The following is a 22,438-nucleotide window of genomic DNA, read 5'->3' as shown; positions in this document are numbered from 1 at the left end:
TGTTACGCTCCATACAATTTTTTTAGAATTTGTATGGAAATTTTGTTACGAGGGGGGAGGGGGTCTAAAAATCTGATTTTTTGCGTTACGTAATAAAAGAACGCTCCCTCTTCGATTCTTCGATGTGTTTTCCTCTTAAGGTGAAGCCGTTGATCATTTTCGATGAAAATTAATCATCACTATAAAATATTCTGTATTAAATTCAGCACCAAAAGGATTCAGCATGTGCCGGGTGTTGAGTTCTTGAAGACACTGAAAGAATGTTCGATCTAAATCAAATGCGTTCAAAAATTTATATAATTTTGTGGTACAATCATTGACGTCCTATAGTTGGCAATCATTTATTAATGACGATGTCCATAACATTGCAAGGAATGGGATAATCGTTACCAAAAGGAATCAGCATGTGTAGTAGCCCGGGTCAAAAAAATTAAAGTTGCTCAAATCAAAAATTATATGAGATTGCCCGAAAGAGTACTCAAAATGGAGGCTCAGGCCAAAATTTCAGCCCATTTGGTTGAAAACTGGCTTGCCTTGAGCAGGAACAAGTTTAAATGGGAATTAACCCGTAAAACTGGAGTATTTAGGTAAATTGCTCTGAACAAGACAGCCGTTGACAAATTACGACTTTTTCATACCATGGGGTCCTAGGGGATGGTCTGGGGAACAATTCCTCCGAAGGGTGCAAGACGATCCGAGGCCCCTGGTCTTGCCTTGAACCGGATTTATTCCGGCGTCGCAGAAATTCTCATGGTCCCAGCTAAATGTATAGGGAAAAATCAAAGCACACTAAGAAGGCTGCCTCGATCAGAGGACGCCACATGGCAATCAGCCACCACGTGGTTGGAGGGTATCATCAATTTTTGCTTTCAAAGTGGTTTTGTTATTTTTAGGACACTTTTTTCAACCAGATATTTGATCAAAAACACCTCAACAACGGTAAATGTAATTTTGAAGCCGAATTTGAAGTTATTTTCCTTCCACGTGATGGCTGATTGCCATGTGGCGTCCTCTGATCGAGGCAGCCTTCTTAGTGTGCTTTGATTTTTCCCTATACATTTAGCTGGGACCATGAGAATTTCTGCGACGCCGGAATAAATCCGGTTCAAGGCAAGACCAGGGGCCTCGGATCGTCTTGCACCCTTCGGAGGAATTGTTCCCCAGACCATCCCCTAGGACCCCATGGTATGCAAAAGTCGTAATTTGTTAACGGCTGACTTGTACAGAGCAATTTACCTAAATGCTCCAGTTTTACGGGTTAATTCCCATTTAAACTTGTTCCTGCTCAAGGCAAGCCAGTTTTCAACCAAATGGGCTGAAATTTTGGCCTGAGCCTCCATTTTGAGTACTCTTTCGGGCAATCTCATATAATTTTTGATTTGAGCAACTTTAATTTTTTTGACCCGGGCTAATGTGTAGGGTACTGTTCTAAACAACTTGTTGAAGTAATTTTGTCAAATATTGAAAGCGACGCAAAATTTATATCTTTGAATGAAACATCATGACAATGATGGAAGTCTTCACGTTATTAAAGGTCACTCGAATATATTTGTTTGAATTTTGATGGAAGTCTTGAAAAATTTCCTGTCATTGAAATTTCATTCATTTTTCGAATTATATTAAACCCTTTCCTCCGTGTGGTGTGCAAAAAAGATTAAGTATTAATCCAATTTTCCTTTCAAAAACTAGTATGAGTTCCCTTTGCAAGTGCAATTGCACTGATCGCCGCGGCAGCGCGCGCCAAACGTCACCTTCGCTAACCTCACCTCACCATTCAAGTTACACTACACTCAACCCCCGGTGGTTGGTCACTTTTTCGTTTGACACTTTTTTAGTTTGTACCCCGTTGGTTGGTCAAAGTCAAACTAAAAAGTGACGAACTGTCACTTTTTACTCGGCGCTCACGCACACTAACAAAACAAACGTTTGATAGTGTGTGTGAACTCCGTGTAAAAGGGGTGTCAGACTAAAAAGTGACCCCGATCGTTTGACAACAGTTGGTGTCAAACCATCGGGGTTTGAGTGTATGATCGACACGAGAGGCTAAAGATCACCCCTCTTGAATTGGTACAATAATAACACGCGCGCGCTGAATGGTCTCGTCCCTTCGTACAAATCGAACCGGATCGATCGGGCTCGGGTCAAATTTACTGCTCACCGCAAGCCGATTTGATTGTAATATTATTGTTATTACGCTCACTTATAATATTAAATCGCGTCTCGTCGTCTTCGTCGTCGTCGGACAGCAGCAGCCGGAGTCAGAAATGCATTCAACGATCGGCTGTCGATATACCGGGAGGAGGAGACCTCTCAAGTTCGGCTTCCCGTGACCGGGATCGATTTCCGAAGACGCGAGGGAGCACAACATGCATTACAAGCATTTTAACTTTACGATTATTGATCGATATTGAATACGAATTTATGGTGCCATGGTCGATGTGAAATATTTCGTCTGGTGTCGATAAATATGTTTTATGGTTTGTAGTCGTTGGATGAATTGGGCCCGATAGTGCTGTGCGGTGCTAGTTGTTGGTGTTGTCGAACTTAATCGATAAATCGGGATCGGCGGGACGCGATTTTTCTAGCGTTTTACTATCGAGCAAAGTGTGAAAGAAATCGGACATTCCAAATTGAGAATTCTTATGTAAAGAGTGTATAGCTCAGATGCTTTCTTTTCAGGCATGAAACAGTTATTTTGAAAGAGTAAAACAGTTATTATTGCTATAAAATAACAAAAAAAAAGTAATTCACAGAAAGCCCATTTTTTTAATAAAAATACTTTTATTGAGAATCAAAGAAAATCAAAACAAACAAAACTGTTAATTAACAATCATTCCAATGAAATCTATCAAATAGTCAGAATACCTCCCTCAACGGGACCGTAAATAAACGCCACTTCATTACGGGAGCCGAGCACCTTCAAGCGGAAAATTGTTGGGGGCGGAGGTGCGTTTTCCTTCCCAACTAAACAACCAACCAACCAATCGTCGTCGGTGGGTCGTGTCTTGTGTGTATGTTTGCTCATTAAAGGGAGAGAAGAAAAAAAACATCTCACCGTGTCCAAAAGGAATGCAGTGCGAACCCAGCCGACCGACCAAAGTCTTGGACACTATTCGCTGACAGTCGGTCGGTAGAAAGTGAGAGTGCAAATAAGTTGCAATTGCCGGGGCCGTCGTCGTCGTCGTCGTTGCGTACACCCCCAGATCGTTTGTAATGTGTATTACGAACTCCCAGGCTGCACCGGAGAAAACCTGGAGGAAATGCCGGTTGGAAATGGAGGAGTTCAAATGTGTGTACATCATTTTACTAATGAGGATACGAGCGAAAACGATAGGATCGGTGTTTCTGGGATCTGGTGGGAGGAGGCAGGGAATGGAGGAAAAGGAGTTGAGCTCACGATTTGTAGATTCCACAAAACGGCTAATTTTGATTGTACCATACCTGATTACGTACTGGGTGAGCGGAAATATTTGCCGTTCCGCTTGCTGCCCAGCGATGCACAAACCGCGGACATTGCACACAAATTGAAGGCTTAGAATACTCGAAATTTCCAAATCGGATCTCTTTAGTATATTTAAATAAATATTTCTGAAAATACTAGGTTTTTCTCAAGTATAAATACCCGTCTTTACAAAAGTTTGCATGAAAATCTAATTTGGAACTTCAAGCGGAATGCCATTCTCCAGAAGCACTTTCGCCAGGATGGCCCAATGCTTGTTGGTTGTTGCAAATATAGTCCAGACTCTTTTATCCAAAAGCCTTGATTATCCGAAGTTTCCTTTATCCAAAGTTCGATTATCCAAAGGTTTTTTTCGTTTTTATTTTATTTTCTTTTTTGAACATTAAATTTGACTGAGACCCCATTTTGATTAATTAGAATGTTTGATTTCCAATTAAACTGTCATTTTTTTTTCAATATGTAATCACCGCCATGTTGGTCGCCATCTTGGATTTAAAAAAAATTGAATCAATTTAGAGTATTTAGGGGTTCTAGGGATTTAAAGCCCTATATTTTCTAATATTCAAAATTTCAAGTCTTATTAAAAAGATGGGTAAATTCCTATAAAATTCATGTTTCTTGTAAAAATTTACTCCTGCGTTTTTTAAATCATCAAATCTTATAAGAAGAAGAATTAGCTTTAGGAAGTTGATAGTCTGCGTGAAAACCCTTTTGTATTTTTTTCATTTCGTATTTAAAAGACGCAACTTTTGATACAGGTGAATTATATCCTTTCTCAGCCTATTTCTATTATCGGCCTATCAGCACTTTGATCATGAATTACAGCTTAAATAAAATGTTTTTGACTGTTCCAAAGTAATAAATAGCTCAAATAAAAGTGAGCAAGCAACTCATCTTTGTAGATACATCTGAAAATGTTGATTTAATAGCGGAAAACGGCAAAAGTGATGAGAATTGGTTGAACAGCTTAGTGTGATTAAAATGTATATATTTCCCCTAGGTCATCGCTGAAATTTTAAAGTCATCGAAGTTTTAGTGGAAAAAGTTGATTTTTTGCCGATTTTGACATTTTCCTGTTTTTGCGCGCGGCGCGTCGAAAAACACGAATTTTATTTTCAAAAAATCATGCCTCGGAATCCTTTTAATGAACTCCTCCCATTTTTTAGTATGTAACGTAAAAATGTCCGGGGAAACCGATAAAAATATTTTCAGGCATAGGCTTTTTGGTCCAGACACCGTCAAAACGGCATTTTAAAGTTTCATCCGACCTTTTCATACGTTAGGCTAGATTTTTGAAACTTCTTACTATTTTTCTTTGAAAGGCCAACTTATCACCTTTCATTTGCGTATAAGACAATTGAATTTGGTTGAAATGGCGAGGAGTTATGATTTTTCGAAAAAAGTGGTTTTTGCGAAAATTGATGAAAATGGCAATTTTTGGACCACCCTAACACGGGTGACCACCCTAATGGCCAAACAAAAAAATACGGGTCTAATTATTTCGGCCAAGGAACCCCCGAAAAATTTTGAGCCCGATCCGAGCACTTTTGTTTTTTCCATGCTGTTTTCGTGGGGAATTGCTTTATATTTATTCAAATCTCATAAAAGAATGGAAAATCTTTGTAATTGCATAGCTCTCGTAAGAATGTACCCTCCTAGTTTATAATTGGTTATCAAATTTCACGAAAAAGAAAAGTCCTCTAGTCCTCTAGAATTTCAAAGGTCTTGATAAATGACCCTTCTTATAGAATTCTTCAAGTCTCACAAAAAAGAAGGTTGATTTGTTCTCAAAGACAAAAACAAAAAAACAAAAAAATTAAAGAAAAAACACGCCACTTTTAAAAAATTTATTGATTTCTTAAGTTTAAAAGTCAAATTTGAAGGTGAGCCCACGATTTTTTTTCTTTCAATTTTTTTGTGAAAATAGCCTAAGATGTTATTGTACAATCAGTTCCTTGCTGGACTCAGTTGGTGCACAGTGGGAAAATGGAACCCAAAATCGGACTTAATTGAACGCGGCTGGTTCTCTGGTATGAAAAATAGTGTTCCTTAGGTAAAAAATCCGGGAAATCGATTAGTGATGGTTTGATCAACCGCACAAAACGGCCATTTTGCCCCAATCCCTCATTTTTTACACTTTTTCTTGAAGATCGGCCTGTATTTAGAGCGGAGGCTTTAGGGAGCGTTCTTTTATTACGTAACGCAGTAGGGGGGAGGGGGGGTCGGAGGCCGTGTTACGCTCTATACAAAATTTTTAAAAATTGTATGGAAATTTTGTTACGAGGGGGGGGGGGAGGGGGTTTAAAAGTCCGATTTTTCGCGTTACGTAATAAAAGAACGCTCCCTTATGCGGCCATCCAAAATGCACTTAACTTATGTGAAAATGTCCCAGGAATCCAGTAAAAATAACCACTTGCACCGCAAAAATCGTCTAGGGTCCATTTAACCCCAAGTCCACCATAAAAGCATTTTTGTCCGTTTTCAAATGTTAGGTCTGGTTTTAAAAATCTGAAAATATTTTTATCGTAAAGATCAGACAATTTTACATAAGAATGACGATTTGCGCTTGATTGTTTGACACATTTATGTTGATATAGAAATTAAACTAAATAAAAAGATTGAAGAATCGGTTTTGGGCCAATTTTCCCAAACGCAGAATAAACTGCCTTTAACATATTTTTTTTTATTTTTCAGTCTCGTAAAGCTCGTCAAATTTCCCATAAGATTGTCGTTGACCACTTCTCAAAATAACTAGTTTTTTCGATGATTTGTTCACGTGGTCAGAATGAGCTCAATTTTGGAATACTGCCTGGCTATGAGTCAACCTTTGATTTCTGGAAATAGCCCCGAGGAAGCACGGATTTGGACCACCCTAGTATTCATAAGAGTTTGCAATCGGTGGCATACATTTTTGCAATGAGGATTTATATTTAAAATGAAAAAAAATGTGTCATATGCCTTACATTAAAAAATTACTTCAAACAGCACTTTTCAAAAGTTATTTCAATGTTTTTTTTAATTGACAAAAATACTTTTTTGCAATTCCGTCGTAAAACTACTTACTTTTCCTGTCATTCTTGAACGACGAAATAGCCTACTTTTCTGTACCAAAAGTAACAGAATCGAATAACAACACTTTTCAAAATAAATGCTGAAAAGTTCTACTTTTCAGCACTCAAATGGGTGCTGAAAAGTTGAACTTTTCAGCACTTGTTCCAAAAAGTAACACTTTTCAACAAAATACATGAAAATTTGACATAAAATTTCACTCAGTGTGTGTTTTTGGAATTGCAAAAAATGTTGTATGGAACTCGTTGCAAAACTTGATTTTTTCAGCACTCTTCGTATTTATCCAACTCGGTACGACTCGTGCTGAAAAAATCCTCCTTTTGCAACTTGTTGCATAAACTACTATTTTAGAATCAAAATCAGACCGCTGGATCTGGCCTGTAGACATAGAGATTTTATACAAGTAGAAAAAAATGGTTTAAAATAAAACTAGTTTAAACAGTTCATTCCACCAAAAAATATTTAAGATGAAATTGAATACTTTTGTTAAATGCAAAACAGTACAAAAACAAGTTCAACGAGATTCCCCCAGATGATCGGTAACAAAAACAGTCTTCACCGGCATAAATTTCCCATCGATTACAAAATCAACGCAATCCATAAATAGCAATCACAACAACTACCGCTAGATGTCTCCGCGCGTGATTCACCGAATCGATCCGTTCCCGCAAACTTAACCAGCCAGCGACTGGTTGACGGGTTTATGTCACAACACCGGGAAAATTATGTTTGTCAACATCAAATACCAGCCAATTCATTCACGAAGCGCTTCCAAATAAAGCCGCCGGTTCCAACTGGCGATGCAAATCTCGCCGAAGCCTTCTCCCGGCGATGTCGACATTCCTGCGTTGAAAGCGAAAACCGATCGATCCCCCAACCGCCCCTTCCCTGGGGGGAGTAGTTGGCCATCGATGCCGTTCCTCTGGGGACCAAGTGTGTGACATCTTGACTTGAGCAAAAGGGTTTAGGGTTATGGTGTTATTTTTTTTTATTTTTTTTTTTTCAGTAGAAATTTGGGTTTTAGCAAACAAATTCATTGCCTGAAAGTTTTTTTTTTTTTTGCTAATTTCAAATTTTATTTGACTACAATTTCATCAAAATAATTCAACCCAATCTCCCCTTTCCCGAACACGCACGATTCGCAAAACGCAACTAAGTTCCAAAGTGTCTTTTTACGGAAGACGCAACCCCACTTTGCTGGACTCTTCACTAAAACAATCAATAGGCAATCGAAATAATAAACAATAATTACTACCATAAACAACTTATCTGTAATGCATCTCATTTTTGCGTCGGTTTGCTGAAGATGGAGGTTGTAAAATGCATCATCATCTTAAGGCAACATTGCAAAGTTTTGGTGTATGAAACGATCCCAACGTCTTTTTGAACCACCGCGTAGGATGGGAAAACTTCGATTAAAAAAAATTAAAAACAAGCAAAATTTTTGGACAAAGAACTCTATTTCACTTTAAAGTTTTGTAACTCGTCTTGTTTTATTAGGGAATTCATTATTCCTAACATAAGAACTGACCTGCTAATTTGCAAAATTTTGTATGTAAGTAGAAGTCAATGAAACTTGAAAAGCCAGAGTTTGAATCAGCACATTTTGAAAGCCCAATGTCGGAGTTGCGATAATGATACTTAGGTGTAATTTATTTAACTTTTCAAGGTCAAATGTCGTAGATTTTCAGGATATGAATTCCGCGCCATTTTTTCTGTAATGGAATATGTCTTTGAAATTTCCGATGAAATATGACGAACTGGCAACACTGGCATGAAATGTTTATTTTCACAAAAATATTCCTCTTATCTTTTCTCAAAATATGTACTTTTTTTTATTTTCGAATCATATCAATTAGGGCAGCGATTCTCAACGGGGGTGCCGGGCCTACTTGATTTACATGGCAGGGGGTACCGGCCTAGAAGAAGGTTGAGAATCGCTGAATTAGGGGATAAAAAACCGCAACTTTTGAGCCACAGATAAGTATCTAATCTAATCTAATCTAATCAGACCCTAGCGCAGCCAATCTTTCGAAGGGATCCTGGAGAGTGCCTTAGGTTAGATGACGCCTAGCACTCTTCTTGTCATTTATTAACATTTGTAGTGCGCCATTGCATTGAAATGCATTGAAACATCACAAGCGTTAAAGCGGCCAGGCCTACTGCGTAAAGCCGTATCGCAGAGATGACTCGTAATTGGGTTGAGTTTGAGCACTGAGTGTTCGAACAACAACACAATTCTGAATCGACAGGGGAGGAAGAAGCGTGGGGACACACCACCATACGCTCCGAGATTTGGTTGTATTCGTTGGGAGCACCATGCTAAGAAGGTTTGGTACTCCGGGACCCTCTGGGATGGGACATTGTATTTCCACGAATGCCCTGGACACTATTTGCCGTGGTTAAAGCGCCACAACTCGCTCTCTGTAACAGTATTCCTAATTCCAGTCCACGCTCCCCAAGTCGTCATGGCCTAGTGGTTAGCATTTTTGCTTACCAATCCAAAGGACGGGGGATCGAACCCCGCCTCGAGCAACTTTGATTTTTCGTTCATATTTATCATTTCAAATTCATGTGTTCTTAACTTTCTCGTTGGGAGCAGATGGGCATCGAACCCAGAACCATTCGCTTACAAAGCGAACACCGTAACCAGTCAGCCACGGCCGCTCCTTCTTTTTTGAGCCACAGATAAGTATGGTCAAAAAATCTGCCACCGATTTGTGATTTTTTGAAAAAATGATATTTTTACAAAAACACATTTGAACCATTTTTTAAGGTAAATTTAATTTGCAATCGACAAATACTAAACAGATTGTTTTGATAAAGGGCTCCGTTTTCAAGATATAGCCACCGAAGGTTCGATTTTAACGAAATATGAATTATGAAACATGAATTATTCGTGAATTTTCCGAACTTTTTGGAAACAAAATTTTCAATATAAAAAAATCAAGACTAACATTTCAAAAGGGCGTAATATAGCATGTTTGCATCCCTGGAGCACTTTGACAGCTCCCATACAAACTGAGTGTACCCCTTTTTGTGGGCCCAGTGGGCCTAAGATGGCGGCCTTCGTTATTATCTAGCCAAATTTTTGAAAATGGTAAATAGCTTAGATAAGTATCGTTTTTGCCTTGTTTTTCTGGATTCATTTTCTTAAAAAAAATGCTTAGAGATACGTCACGTTCAAATATTAGTCTAGAACAGATGAAACGAGCGTGCCGCGAAAACCGTCATGAAAAAAAAAGTTTTCCATGCAAATTTCGAGTTGCGTATTTAATGTGCGGACTCCGAGTGGGCCCACTGGCCATCTGTCGGTGAATAGGCACAACTCACGAAAACTGCCATCTTAGGGTCCAGCTGCATGTTTGGCCCTATTAAAATGTAAGTCTTGATTCACTTTTTTTTGCCTCGAAAAAGGATATTCCTAATTTGACCTCCTAGACCCACCTACACGTATACATATCGACTCAGAATCAAATTCTGAGCAAATGTCTGTGTGTGTGGTGGGATGTCTATCACAAAAATTGCACTGGATTATCTCGGCACTGGCTCATCCGATTTTGTCTGTTTTGGGATCGTTCGATCCGTCTTGGGATCCCATAAGTCGCTATTGAAAATTTCAGAGTTTTTTTAAGTACTTCAAAAGTATTGCAAAAACAACAATTTTGAATAAAGTCCGGAAGATTGTAAAAAGTTATACATTTTAAGAAAGGTATTTCAAAAACCTTTCTTAGGAGTTCACAACATTGAAGATCTGACCAACTTATCAAAAGTTATGAGCACTTAAGTGTCATTTATGCACTCTATGAGGGCAGGGTCTCAGATATTTTGATTAAAATGTTGTCCGAATATATCATGCGACCTGTCGTTGGATAGGTTATCAAAAGACCTTTCCAACGAATTTAAAAGATTGAAGATCTTATAACCCTATCAAGAGTTGTAATCACTTAAGTGCACTGGATTAAGAAGATCTGACTACCCAATCTGATGATATGAATAATGAGTCAAATTGGGGGACCTTTCACCCTCTTTTGTGTCTACTTTGGATTGCATTACGCTTTGAATGTGAAGAAGGCACCAACCACCTAAGGGTGGATTAAGTAACGTTTTACATATTGTTTTCGAAAAAATCGGAAAATTGCATACTTCTCTATGGCTCATGAGTTCAATTAGTTGGGTGGTGACGCGCGGTCAATTATGTGGCATTGTGTGTGAAAAGAAAAGAATTTTATTTCGTGTTTCATCCTGATTGGCTTGCTCAAGTCCTTCCTACATCATCGGTGATCGGGAGGCACGACGTCGTGTAAATTGTTGCATTAAAATAAGTTTAAGTATTACTGTAAATGACTGTAAAAAAGTCCTTCCTATATCATCAATGTCGTCTGAGTAATCGTGCGCGAGTGTTTTGGTGTGCTAATTAGAAAGACCTTCCCATAGCATCGTTGCTCGGAAGGCTCGCCGACGGGTTTGTTATGAAAGTCCTCCCCATAGCATCGTAGCTCGGGAGGCATCGAAAAGCCAATACCTTATCCTACTAACCCAAAAAAAAATAATCACGTGATGCTTGAAGGAGATGCTGTGGATTCAACGGTCTCAAGCGGTATCAACAAGTATATAGCGAAAAACTATGTGCTTGATGAGTCTGCAACTCCAACTATCGGACTAACATTCCTCCCTTTCGTTGAACTGCAGGCTTCTTGGGAGGGCGCCGGTATTGACTTATAAAGTCGGGATCTTCAGGGGTTAAACAGTGAACGGATGGTTGGCTCCCACTGATCATTTTTGATTCATTGTTTAACTTCAGCTGATCTGTCAATAACGGAGTAGCAGCTCATTGGCAGTCAACCATGCTCATGCTCATGCTCAAATTGCATACTTCTCTATGGCTCAAAAGTTGCGGGTTTTTGTCCCATAATACATATCAAAAAAATTCGAAAATAATAAAAACGGAAATGGGAAATTGAGTTTCGTAAAAAAAAGTTTATTAAAAAATCGGCAAATTTTTTATTCCCTGTAATTATTTTTCCCCAATGTAACAATACCTACAATGTTCTCAATGTACAATACCAACAAATTTGCCGCAGACACCAAAATGACCACAAAAATTTCTCAAAAGTTATAAATGTTTGAATATTTACGTACTATTTTTGTATGGACAGCTGTCAAAATTGTATGGAGACTTGTATGGGTGAAAAAATGACACAAAATAGCTTTTTTGTAATAGTTTAACAAAGTTTAAGCCAAATAAAAAAATACAAAATATAAAATGTCGAGATCGGCCGAATCCGTAGAGGATTGCTCAGTGGTTCAAAGGCTCTACAAAAAATATGTTTTTAATATAAATGTGAAGAATGCGGAGATTTTAAGAAAACATTTTTATCTCTGAAGACTAAATAGTTGCATTCTTTACTATTATTCCACGTCTAGCGGTAGATCGGGGTTCAAATCCCGGCTCAGACCAACATAACATCTTTTCCCGATTGCTTAGTAAAGGGAAGATAGTGTATCATCACAGGCTGGACCCATTGTTGGAATTCGAGCGAGAAGAAGGAAAGCATTTCTCGCTCGCGAACGAGGGAGAGAACTTGTAGGTTCTTTTCTCTTCTCGCTCGCGCTCGCATTTTCGTTCGCGTTCTCGCTCTCGCCGCGAGCGCTCGCGAGCGCCTCGTGCTAGCCGTTCGTCCCAAGCTAGCAATTTGTTTATCAGGCTTATGAATACGAACCAGGCGATGGTATAGAGGTGTAACTTCAATCGCTGTGTTGTTTTTTGTTCGTTTCTAACACGTTCAACTTCTCGCGAACGGGCAATTCTGGCTAGCGAGAAAGCCCGTTCGCGAGCGGAGGAGAGCACGGGCAATCGGTGAGTTTCTCTCGGCAGCTCGAGACTCGCGGCGAGAACTCGAGAGAGAGAAAATTTTCTCGCGAGAGCGCGATAATACCAACACTGGCTGGACCTTACCACGACACTTTAGAGAAGGCGACATATGAACTATTGATATAACAAAATATCATAAAAATCTATATTTTTTACATTCCCAAACATATTACTCAAAACAGCTGAGCTTCTGGGGTGCATAACAACGGAATAATATGCAAACTTCGAAGAATTTACGTACAGCTTCAATAATAACGATTATTAACCCACTTTTCCTTTGTTTCTCATCCCCTCCAGGAACGTACGACCGCTCGGGTTCCCCGCTGATCTACATCGAGGTCGAGAAGGTGCTCACGTCAGGACTCAACTGTTACGAAATCGCGACCGTTTTGCTGTATTACAACACGCTACCTATCCAAAGGTGAGTGCTATAATTTCCCACCGATCCCTTTCTTCCCCCTCTCAGGCTGTGAGATTTATGGCATTTTAAGCAACCAATATTTTGCGCTTAATCCGTTTGACGCACGCGCGGTGGGGCCAGGCGCTTAAACGCCCCAATAACCCAGCAGCAGCTTGCTGGTGTAATTTGCGTGATCTTCTGCGCGACGCGTGAAGAAGGAGTTTATGTGAGTGTGTCAGCTTAGCACTCACATGCAATAAAATCTCGCCCCTGAAACTCGAGAGAGAGAGAGAGAGAGAGGTAAGAAGATTGAGTGCGTAAAAGCTACTGTTAAATTGATTTCAGTGATATCGTAAATCATTCTTTTGGTTGGTGAACAGGTTTTTTTTTTTACGCGTTCGAAGTGTGGTTTTTTTTTTTTGAAATTAAATATGTCTTTATTGAACTTTCTTATAATAATTACATTTAATTTACATTCTAAGTGGTATGGCTATATGCTCTTCATCTTTGTTATATTTTTCGTTTTCTTATTAACTGTTCACATTCATTTATTTACTTCAAATTGTTTTACATTTTTGCATTGAATCGAATACATTTGGGTAAAAAAGAAAAAAATCACTTTAACAACTAATCCTAACTTAAAACTAAAAAAGTAAATTCATTGAAATATTCAAAATCATTAGAACGAGTAAACTACGAACTGTATTTTAAGATAAATCCTCCAAGCGTTCTTACTTGTTCCGCACGAATTTTGCAACCACGCAGTGTTGTTGTCATCTCGATGAAAATGTTCAGAAGTTCTTGTGGTGAAAACAGGTCACTACTGCCTTCATCCGTTGATGCTGGTTGGTTTTCCCTCGGTTGCTGACTGAAGCCAGGAGGTGTTGTGTTCTCTGCAACTTTTTGCCGCTGATTCAACGGCAATGGCTGCAGATTTGGAACCACTCGAACAGATCCTGCTCCAGGTGACGCCAAAGCAGGAAAATCCACGTCCGTGTATGCTGGTGGTGTTTTGCGACGATTTGGTTGGTGCCTCGTCGTCGCTTGCTGCCGAATTTTTACAAACTCAGCACGTTTTGGGCAGCTTCGATTCTTGGTAGAATGGTCGCCGCCGCAATTGAAGCATTTCGCTTCGATGTTCTCGTTGATTGTTTCGCAAGCTTGTGTTTTGTGCTCACCTCCGCAGGTTGCACAACGACTCTTGATGAAACAGTTCCTTCCACCATGCCCAAACTGCAAGCAGTTCGAACACTGTGTCACGTCACGGTGCACTGGACGATAACGTTCCCAAGTCACGATGATGTTGAAAATTGCCCGAACTGCCTTCAGCTCAGAAGGCGATGTCGATCCTTTCTCGAGATGAACCAGGTACAGTTGATCACGATACTTGATGTCCTTGTTGTGCCTCGTCATCTTGAAGACTTCGATTACGTTCAACTTAAGAGTTTTGAGCTCTTCTTTCAGCACACTCACATCCATGTCGTACAGGCCTCGGAGGACCTGTTTCATGGGCCGTTTACCTGGATCGTCATGGCTGTAGTATTCAATCTTGGTGTTGTTCAGGAAATCCCGAACGTAGTTGTAATCCTTTCTGGTAGGTAGCAGAATTTTGAGTCCATCAGCACACAAGCGAATGGAAGCTCGTAAAGCACCAGATTTGATAAATCCGGTCAGCCACTTTCGCACCGAATCCGATGACGATGTTTTCACAAAAATGGGTGGCAACTTTTCCCGTCGTTCAAATTCTTCCTTCTCGCTCACGTCCACAGGAGGGTAGCGAACTGGTTTCCAGACAAATTTTGAGCGTGCTTGCTCAAACTGCCTGGCTTTGCAGGTAGCGCTTCGGCATTCTTTAGCTTCTTCAAATCTGCCGATCCTGCTGGTGAGGACCGCCTCTTTTTCTTGCCGTGAGGCATTTTTGCACTTTTTAAGCACTTTTTTGGTTTGTGAGGGACGCACGTCTGACTCGCTTCTCTGCTGATCGCAGACTCTTCGAAGTGTGGTTAAACATTGAACCTTTTAAAAGTGGGATCTGGATGCGTGAAAGGTTTTTTTTTTAATTGAAATTGAATTTCATATAAAGCATTCACAATTCTTTTTTTAATATTTTTTGGATTTTTTATGGTAAGGCCGTTGCAAATATTTTTATTTAGAAAATTCAAAGGTAATACAAACATACATTTTTTGTTTAATTTTTTGTATTATGTATAAAGACAAATGAGCTATTTCAAACTGATTTTAAATCAGAATCGTTAGAAATTCAAACTCATTTCCAACTTTTTTTTCAAATTAAGACTGAAATTGGAGTTATGAAAAAGAGACATAAAACGTGATAACTTTCGTTCTCAAATTTTGGTCAACTCAAAGACCATAAACAGTATTACTTTTCGAAACAAGTGCCGAAAAGTTTCAATTGTCACTTTTCAATACTACAAATGAGTGCTTTAAAAAACATTTCAGCATTGTTATTTTTGATGATAAATTGGTCTTTTGGACACTATATAAAGACAGGGAAAGTAAGTGTTTTAAAATGCAGATAGCAAAAAAAAAACGCTTAAATTCGTTTAGTGCGTCCTAATTTAAACCGAACCAAGCTTATTAGCATCCCTGATACAGGCTGTGCAGTAGCTCCTGCCTGCTCACATGGCGGCGCGCGCGTTACGTCGCATATTATGCTCACACCACTCCGCCAGGACACCGCCGCCATAAATCAATCCTTGCGGGAGCCTTTAATTCACGACCTGGGCAAGCGCGCGATGCCGAAAAGATTTATCCACTCCAAAGAGGCAAAGCCAAAAGGAGACGCACTTTGCTAATAATCCGACAGGGCGCATACTTGAAATCCCATAATTTTTCATTATGCCCCCCTCCCTCCCCTCTCAGAGACCCTAACACCCTTTAGCAGTTGCCCCGGGCTGGGGAAACGCGGTCCAGCAAGATTCTTGTACCTTCTTGATCGGTGCAAATTGCTAAATAAATCAGGTACAGTTATGCCGTCTAATTTATTAACTCTTATTGACTGCGGCTCAGTGTGTGTCGATGGGAAGTTGTTTCTTGTGATATCAGCCCCGGCCCCCGGAACGAACACAACCTCTCTCTCGCGCACGGAAAGTGCATGTAGTTTGTTCGATTTGTGCGCGCCAAAACGAAAATCAACACCACATGTGATCTAGTTTTCCGCCGCGATGAGACTATCGACGCCACGTTGGGTTGTCAGCTGTGGAGCTTGTTTGGGAGGATTATCGATTATATCGCGAGGGTTTCGATTTGGGGGGACTCCGAGAGCAAAGAGAGCTATAGGTATGCACAGACTTGTTGTGTAGATTAATATCCGCAGCCGGAGTCGTAGTACTTCCTTGTAGTCTTCTTTGCGATGTAGAAAATACTGCATTGATTTATGGTTGAGCTTTCCGCATTCCGATGAGGCGCGATGAGAGAATCGGAGATTATCTAAAACCAGCTGACTGGTAACAATGATCATGAAATCAGAACATGGAATACTACGTAAAGGACAATTTTCCACGTACGTTAAGTGAAATATTAGAAAATCGACGTGATCGTGCTATCTTGTTGCACGTCGCTTTTTGACGTTCCGAGAAAAACGAGTGCTGTGCGAGCATTATGTGCATTAGGGTGGGTACGTTTTTCAAAAAGTTCTCGGATCAAGTTTTAGTATGGTTCCCCTTGTAGGGCATGCCCATAGGGACTTTCATGCCAAATATCAGCTCATTTGGTTGTAAACTGGCTGCGCGCATCAGGGTTAAAGTTTACATGGGAATTACTATAGGAAATTGGAACTTTTTGTTCAAACGCTCCTACAGGTCTGGGAAAATCACGCGCCAACTTCTGGTATGGTCAGGCCTATGGGGAATGGTCTGGAGAACACTTTTTCCGAAGAGAGCATATGGATTCGTTGTCCCTGGACCTGGCGCATCGGCAAACAATCCGATGTCTCCGGAATCAACGGTTTTCCCTAAAAAAGCATCAAATTTTCCTTAGCATGCTAACGTCATGATTCGAATTTCCGGACGCTTCGAAACCCGGACACTTCATTTTGTTTTATCAATTATTTGAATATAAGTTCGCATTATGAATGCCAACACTATGTTATTTGATGAACTCCAACATCAACTTTCATTTAAAGTTTGTGTGAACGCTGTAGTTAATGCCAATACAATTAAATACAATAAAATTATAAGTTTACCAAAAATGCGAAACATTTCACTTGAAATATTTCATAGGCGTTCGAAGCACCGGGAAGGCAAAGCAGAAATTTATGGTTACGATTTCCTTAAATTCTAGCAATTTTTTATATAAACTATCGATTGTTTTGATGTTAACAGCTGATTTGAGACCTAAAGAATGCCATTCACTAACATTTCAGTCCAAATTTGTGCAGTGTCCGGATTTCGAATCAGCTTTTATCAGTGTCCGGGATTCGAAGCACAACAAGTCATCTTAAAAAAAAAAAAGACATATTTTGCATGCATTTTCTTGAAACTGACTGTTTATACTACATCCTGATGATATTTCTACATTTCCAACTTATTACATGATTTTTTGCCAGCTATAACAAAAATGATATGCTACTAAGTGTCCGGATTTCGAATCATGACGTTATGAAAGCTTGATGCACACCGCGACGCCATACGTCAGGCAGCTACCACGTGGGTGAAAAACGGCTGGAATATCCAATTGCAAACCTTCTTTTAACTAGAAAATGGTCATTTCGAGTAATCCTGATATTATTTAGTCGAATTCAGAATCTTTGCATAGCAAATTTGTATTTTTTGCAACTATTTCAACCACGTTGTAGCTGCCTGACGTATGGCGTCGCGGGGTGGATCAAGCTTTCATAGCATGCTAAGGAAAATTTGATGCTTTTTTAGGGAAAACCGTTGAGTCCGGAGACATCGGATTGTTTGCCGATGCGCCAGCTCTAGGTACAACGAATCCTTGTGCTCTCTTCGGGAAAAGTGTTCTCCAGACCATTCCCCATAGGCCTGACCATACCAGAAGTTGGCGCGTGATTTTCCCAGACCTGTAGGAGCGTTTGAACAAAAAGTTCCAATTTCCCATGGTAATTCCCATGTAAACTTTAACCCTGATGCGCGCAGCCAGTTTACAACCAAATGAGCTGATATTTGGCATGAAAGTCCCTATGGGCATGCCCTACAAGGGGAACCATACTAAAACTTGATCCGAGAACTTTTTGAAAAACGTACCTACCCTAATGTGCATAGTCCCGAAGTTTGGTTGAATTTGGTTGCCGGAGTCCCGAGTTATAATTAAACATTACAGTAATCAGGCGTGTACGTGTGTCAAACGCGTTCTGACTAAAATTCCTTTGGCCAGCTGTCGCACTTACAGTAATTTTCAGGGTGTGTCAAGATAGCACGATCAGATCGAAAGTTGCAACAATGCACGGAGTTTTTACGATATTTGATGAATATCTCAGGATTGAACTTTAATTTTGAGGATCTGTGAAGGTCAAAAGGCGAGGCATTTAATGCTGCACTTAACTCAGTTTGGCCCAAAAACGACGCGCGACAAAATAGCACCATCATGACGAAATGAGCATCATTTTCGCAAATCATTGCATTTTAGTTTGTAACTTGTATGAAACTTTGTCCTTCGATTGCTTGTTGCGAAATAAGTCATTTTGCATATTAAGTTTCTCCGTACAAGCCTCCACAGTTGGTTGCTGGAGTCCCGAGTAATAATTACAAATGTTTACGGTAGTCTAACTTGTACGTGCGACAAACGCATCCTGACTTTCCTGGCCTGAAATCCCTTTGGCCTTTTGTCACACTTACATCAATTTTCATGGAGTGACAAGATAGCACGACAAGATTGAAACTACTTTCATATATAAAGTGACAAAAATGCACGGAGTTTTTTCGGTTTTTGTTGAATATCTCAGGATTGAAATCGAATTTTAGGGATCTGTGACGGTCAAAAGGTGAGGCATTGTGAGCTGCACAATATGGCGTTCTTAACTCAATTTGGCCCAAAATGCACGTACGACAAGTTAGCACGATGGCGACGAAATGTGTCTTATTGGAAATTTTCTCAGCTTTCCAATGCTTCTAAAAGCGAAATGTTTCATCGGGAAATTTCTGAGATATCTCTTTTTTAAGTTTTTTTTGTTATAAATTCCTTTATTATTTATTGGAAACTTTTTACTAACAGTTCAAAAATCTTATCAAATGATGTGTTTCATGAGTCATTTACTCATCAAAATGTTTGCACATTTTGATGAGTAAGACAAGAAACAACTTTGTTGAAGGTTGCAAACCGCTAAACGTTTTGAAAATTGTGTTTTGTCTAAGTTTTAGTATATAGGGGATTTATTTAGAAATTAAAATCATAAAACAGTTTAAAAAAAATATTTTTTACAAGAATTATTTGATAATTACATATTTTTTGTGTACAAATATCACGTGTCTACTCTGATTTAGCTGGTTCAACCGAAACTTTGGCAGGTTTGTGATTGTTAATGGTATTATTGAATTTTAATGAATAAATTTGATATTTTCTTAACCAAACATTAACCAGGAACATAAATACAAATATGATTTGAAATCGAAAATGTACTACATATTACTGTAGCAAGCTTCAAAAGTCTTATATATTTTTTTAAGATGAGATTGAAGATGAGATTCTTATAAACTTCTAAAATATTGCTAATTCCTTGATCATTTAATACAAAAAAAAACTGAAACAATCATTTCATACTAATGAAAAGTATTTCTCCTAAAGCTAGCAACAGTAATTTGCAGTATAATTTCGAGTATAAAACATGTTTTGTATCCATGCAACTAGTTAGTGTTAGGATATATGATATTTATTCATAAAAATCTTGTAATACCCTATCAATCTCAAACCTGTAGAAATTTCGGTTGTATCAGCTAATTCCAAGCTGAATCAGAGCAGACCGGTGTTATTTGTACACAACAATTATGCAATAATCTATTTGTTCTTTAAAAATAATATTTCAATACGGTTTTATTTTTTTATTATTTGAATAAATCCCACATATTCAAAAAATCGGTTTAAACTTAATTTTCAAAATGTTTAGCGGTTTGCAACCTTCTACAAAGTTGTTTCTTGTCTTATTTTGCACACTTTGGTCAGTAAAATACACATGAAACACACCATTTGACAAGATCCCTGGACTGTTATTTAAAAGTTTCCAATAAATGATCAAGGATTTTCAAAGAAAAAAACTTAAAAAAGAGATATCTCAGAAATTTTCCGATGAAACATTTCGCTCTTAGAAGCATTGGAAAGCTGAGAAAATTTCCTATAAAACACTTTTGAAAATAGTGATGACTATTTTTTCTCCTTAAGGTTGCCCAGAAAACACGCCGTGTTTAATTATAGTCCTGCAACTTTGCCCAAGACACCAAATCTATCAAAAATTGCTTCAAAAGATACAGATTTTTGAATTTTCATGTATCATTTCTGAAAAATTTGTATGGAAAATAATATAAACAAACTAATAATGCAAAATGGCTTCTTTGACCGAGTTATTAATTTTTGAATCAATACCGATTTTTTTTCAAAAATCGAAATATTGGTCGCAAAAACTTTTCAAATTCATTTTTCGATGTAAAATTTTATTTGTAATCAAAAAGTACTTTAGTGCAATTTTGATAAAGTGCGCCGCTTTCAAGTTGTAACTATTTTAAGGTAAGTTTTTGAAAATTGTCACAGTTATTTTTTTAAGCGGTGTATGCACTTCGGAAGGAATTGGTCAATAATTTTTTTAAATGGGCAGCAGCGGCAGCGAAAGCAAGCCAGAGAGGGTGAAGAAAAGCCCCAAGAAAACGTTCCCTCTCCTTTGTTCTGCTGTTTGAAAAGCTGTTTCTTGACCCCTTTTCTTACGATCTCCATACTAGCCTTTAATTAGTACGACCCTAAGTTGCTGATGTTGATGTTTACTAAGTTTCACCCAAACAACCCATTATTTTCTAATGTCGATATCACAGCAATTAAGGGTTGATTTTCAATTTTAAAATATAAAACATTCGTGAAATTTTCGATCTTTTCGAAAAGAATATTTTCATTTTTTTAGATCAAGACTAACAGTTCAGAGGGGCCAAACATTCAATATTACGTCCTTTTGAAATGTTTGACTTGATTTAAAAAAATTTAAATTATTGTTTTCGAATTTTAGGAAAAATCATATTTTTCCTGTTTTTAAAATAAGTGCCCATAAGTGCCTTTTCTTAAAATATATTTTTTCAATAGCTGGGAAAAATCCAATAAATTGGTTTATAAATATATACCTATACTTTCTTACAAGAAACCTTGAAGATTGGTATTTTCGTTCTTGAGAAACAGCCTAGTCACTCAAATATAAAGAAACAAGAAAATTTAAGCTTTTTGAGTGTCACCATAACTGATCTTAATAATGAAATGCAGATATTTCTGAAACAAATGCTCCAATTTTCAATGTCAAAAAAAATTGTTCGTGATCTGAGAGAAAAATTCACGTGCCCTCTCCTTGAAGTTTTACAATTTAAAGGCCACGTGGTTTCTGCACGAGCCTTTTTTTTCTGAAAATGTTCAAATCATCTTGTTTTTGTTTTATAAATTATTAAACTGATTCAAAAGGAAAAAAATATTCCACAAAAAATCACTCGCTCGTGTTAAATTCGAAATAAATTCTGATATTCGAAAATCGATTCACTTCTCATTGGCAACCACAATCAGCACACTATTACTTGCGCCGCGGATTGTTTCAGCCCAAAAGTTCGGAAATAAATATCATGCAATTATGAAAATTTTCAAAAGCAGCAGCAGCAACAGCAAAAAATCGCAACTTCACCAAAAGCCGATAATTTAAGGCTGGCCAACCAGAGGCGACTTGCTTGCCGCTGCCGCTGATCGGATGGCTTCTTCCAGATAACTGCAGCAGCAGCAGGTACTGTCCGGCCTCGGTTGCAGTTGGACACGGGTCCTCGGGGCGCGCACAAGTTCGCTGACCTGGGCCCCTCGCTGGAATAACATCGGTCCAGTCGATCCGCCCGGTTTCGTTTTTGTGAAGTGAAAATTTATTCTGGCTGCAAGACAATTTTCGCTCGATTATAATTGCAGAGGTCGGTTCTCGGGCTCACTTAACGAAACAAAAAAAAAAGAGCTGAAATAAAATTGATGCATTTCACGGTGCATTTTTTTAACTCTTGGCTTCTTCAAAGCTCACCGTGTAATTGAAAATTTAGTCCAATCATTTATCATGCATCACCCGGTCGTATGTTGTAATTAGGCTGCGCGGTGTTTTTTTTTGGGGTTGAGATTGGATTTGGGCAGCGAGAAACAAGAGAACAATCTGGACGGAACATCTGAACCGGTGGAATATGCTAAAGTAAATAGACTTGAGGCGTAAAGAGGATAATTTCGGTCTGACACGAAATTTATGACGATCGTTTTTTTGGATTGCGTTCACATGCAATTTGCACATCGTTATACACAAAATAACGGTTCTTTAAGTTCATCGTGCCTTCAATCAGCAAGTAGTGTAGTTTTAAAAAATGTTTGAAGGGTTTGAAGAGCATCCCAAAGTCTAAATTAATTGGATATAAATTTCTCAAATTTAATCAAATCAATCTATATTTTCGTTCCATTC

At 38.6% G+C, this 22,438-nt stretch overlaps 1 protein-coding gene across 1 annotated transcript in view; it reads left to right on the top strand.

The window, feature by feature from the left end:
* Positions 1-22,438, top strand: part of LOC6035621 — a 720,799-nt gene that overhangs the window by 688,841 nt on the left and 9,520 nt on the right. The window contains 1 exon segment of the mRNA XM_038262197.1: positions 12,702-12,825. Coding sequence (XP_038118125.1) covers positions 12,702-12,825 — 124 coding nt within the window.

Source organism: Culex quinquefasciatus, chromosome 3, assembly GCF_015732765.1.
Source record: "Culex quinquefasciatus strain JHB chromosome 3, VPISU_Cqui_1.0_pri_paternal, whole genome shotgun sequence".
In the NCBI taxonomy this organism is placed as follows: Eukaryota; Metazoa; Arthropoda; class Insecta; order Diptera; family Culicidae; genus Culex; species Culex quinquefasciatus.
Note: the sequence above shows the minus strand (reverse complement) of the source record. Positions and strands in the feature narration are given on the sequence as shown.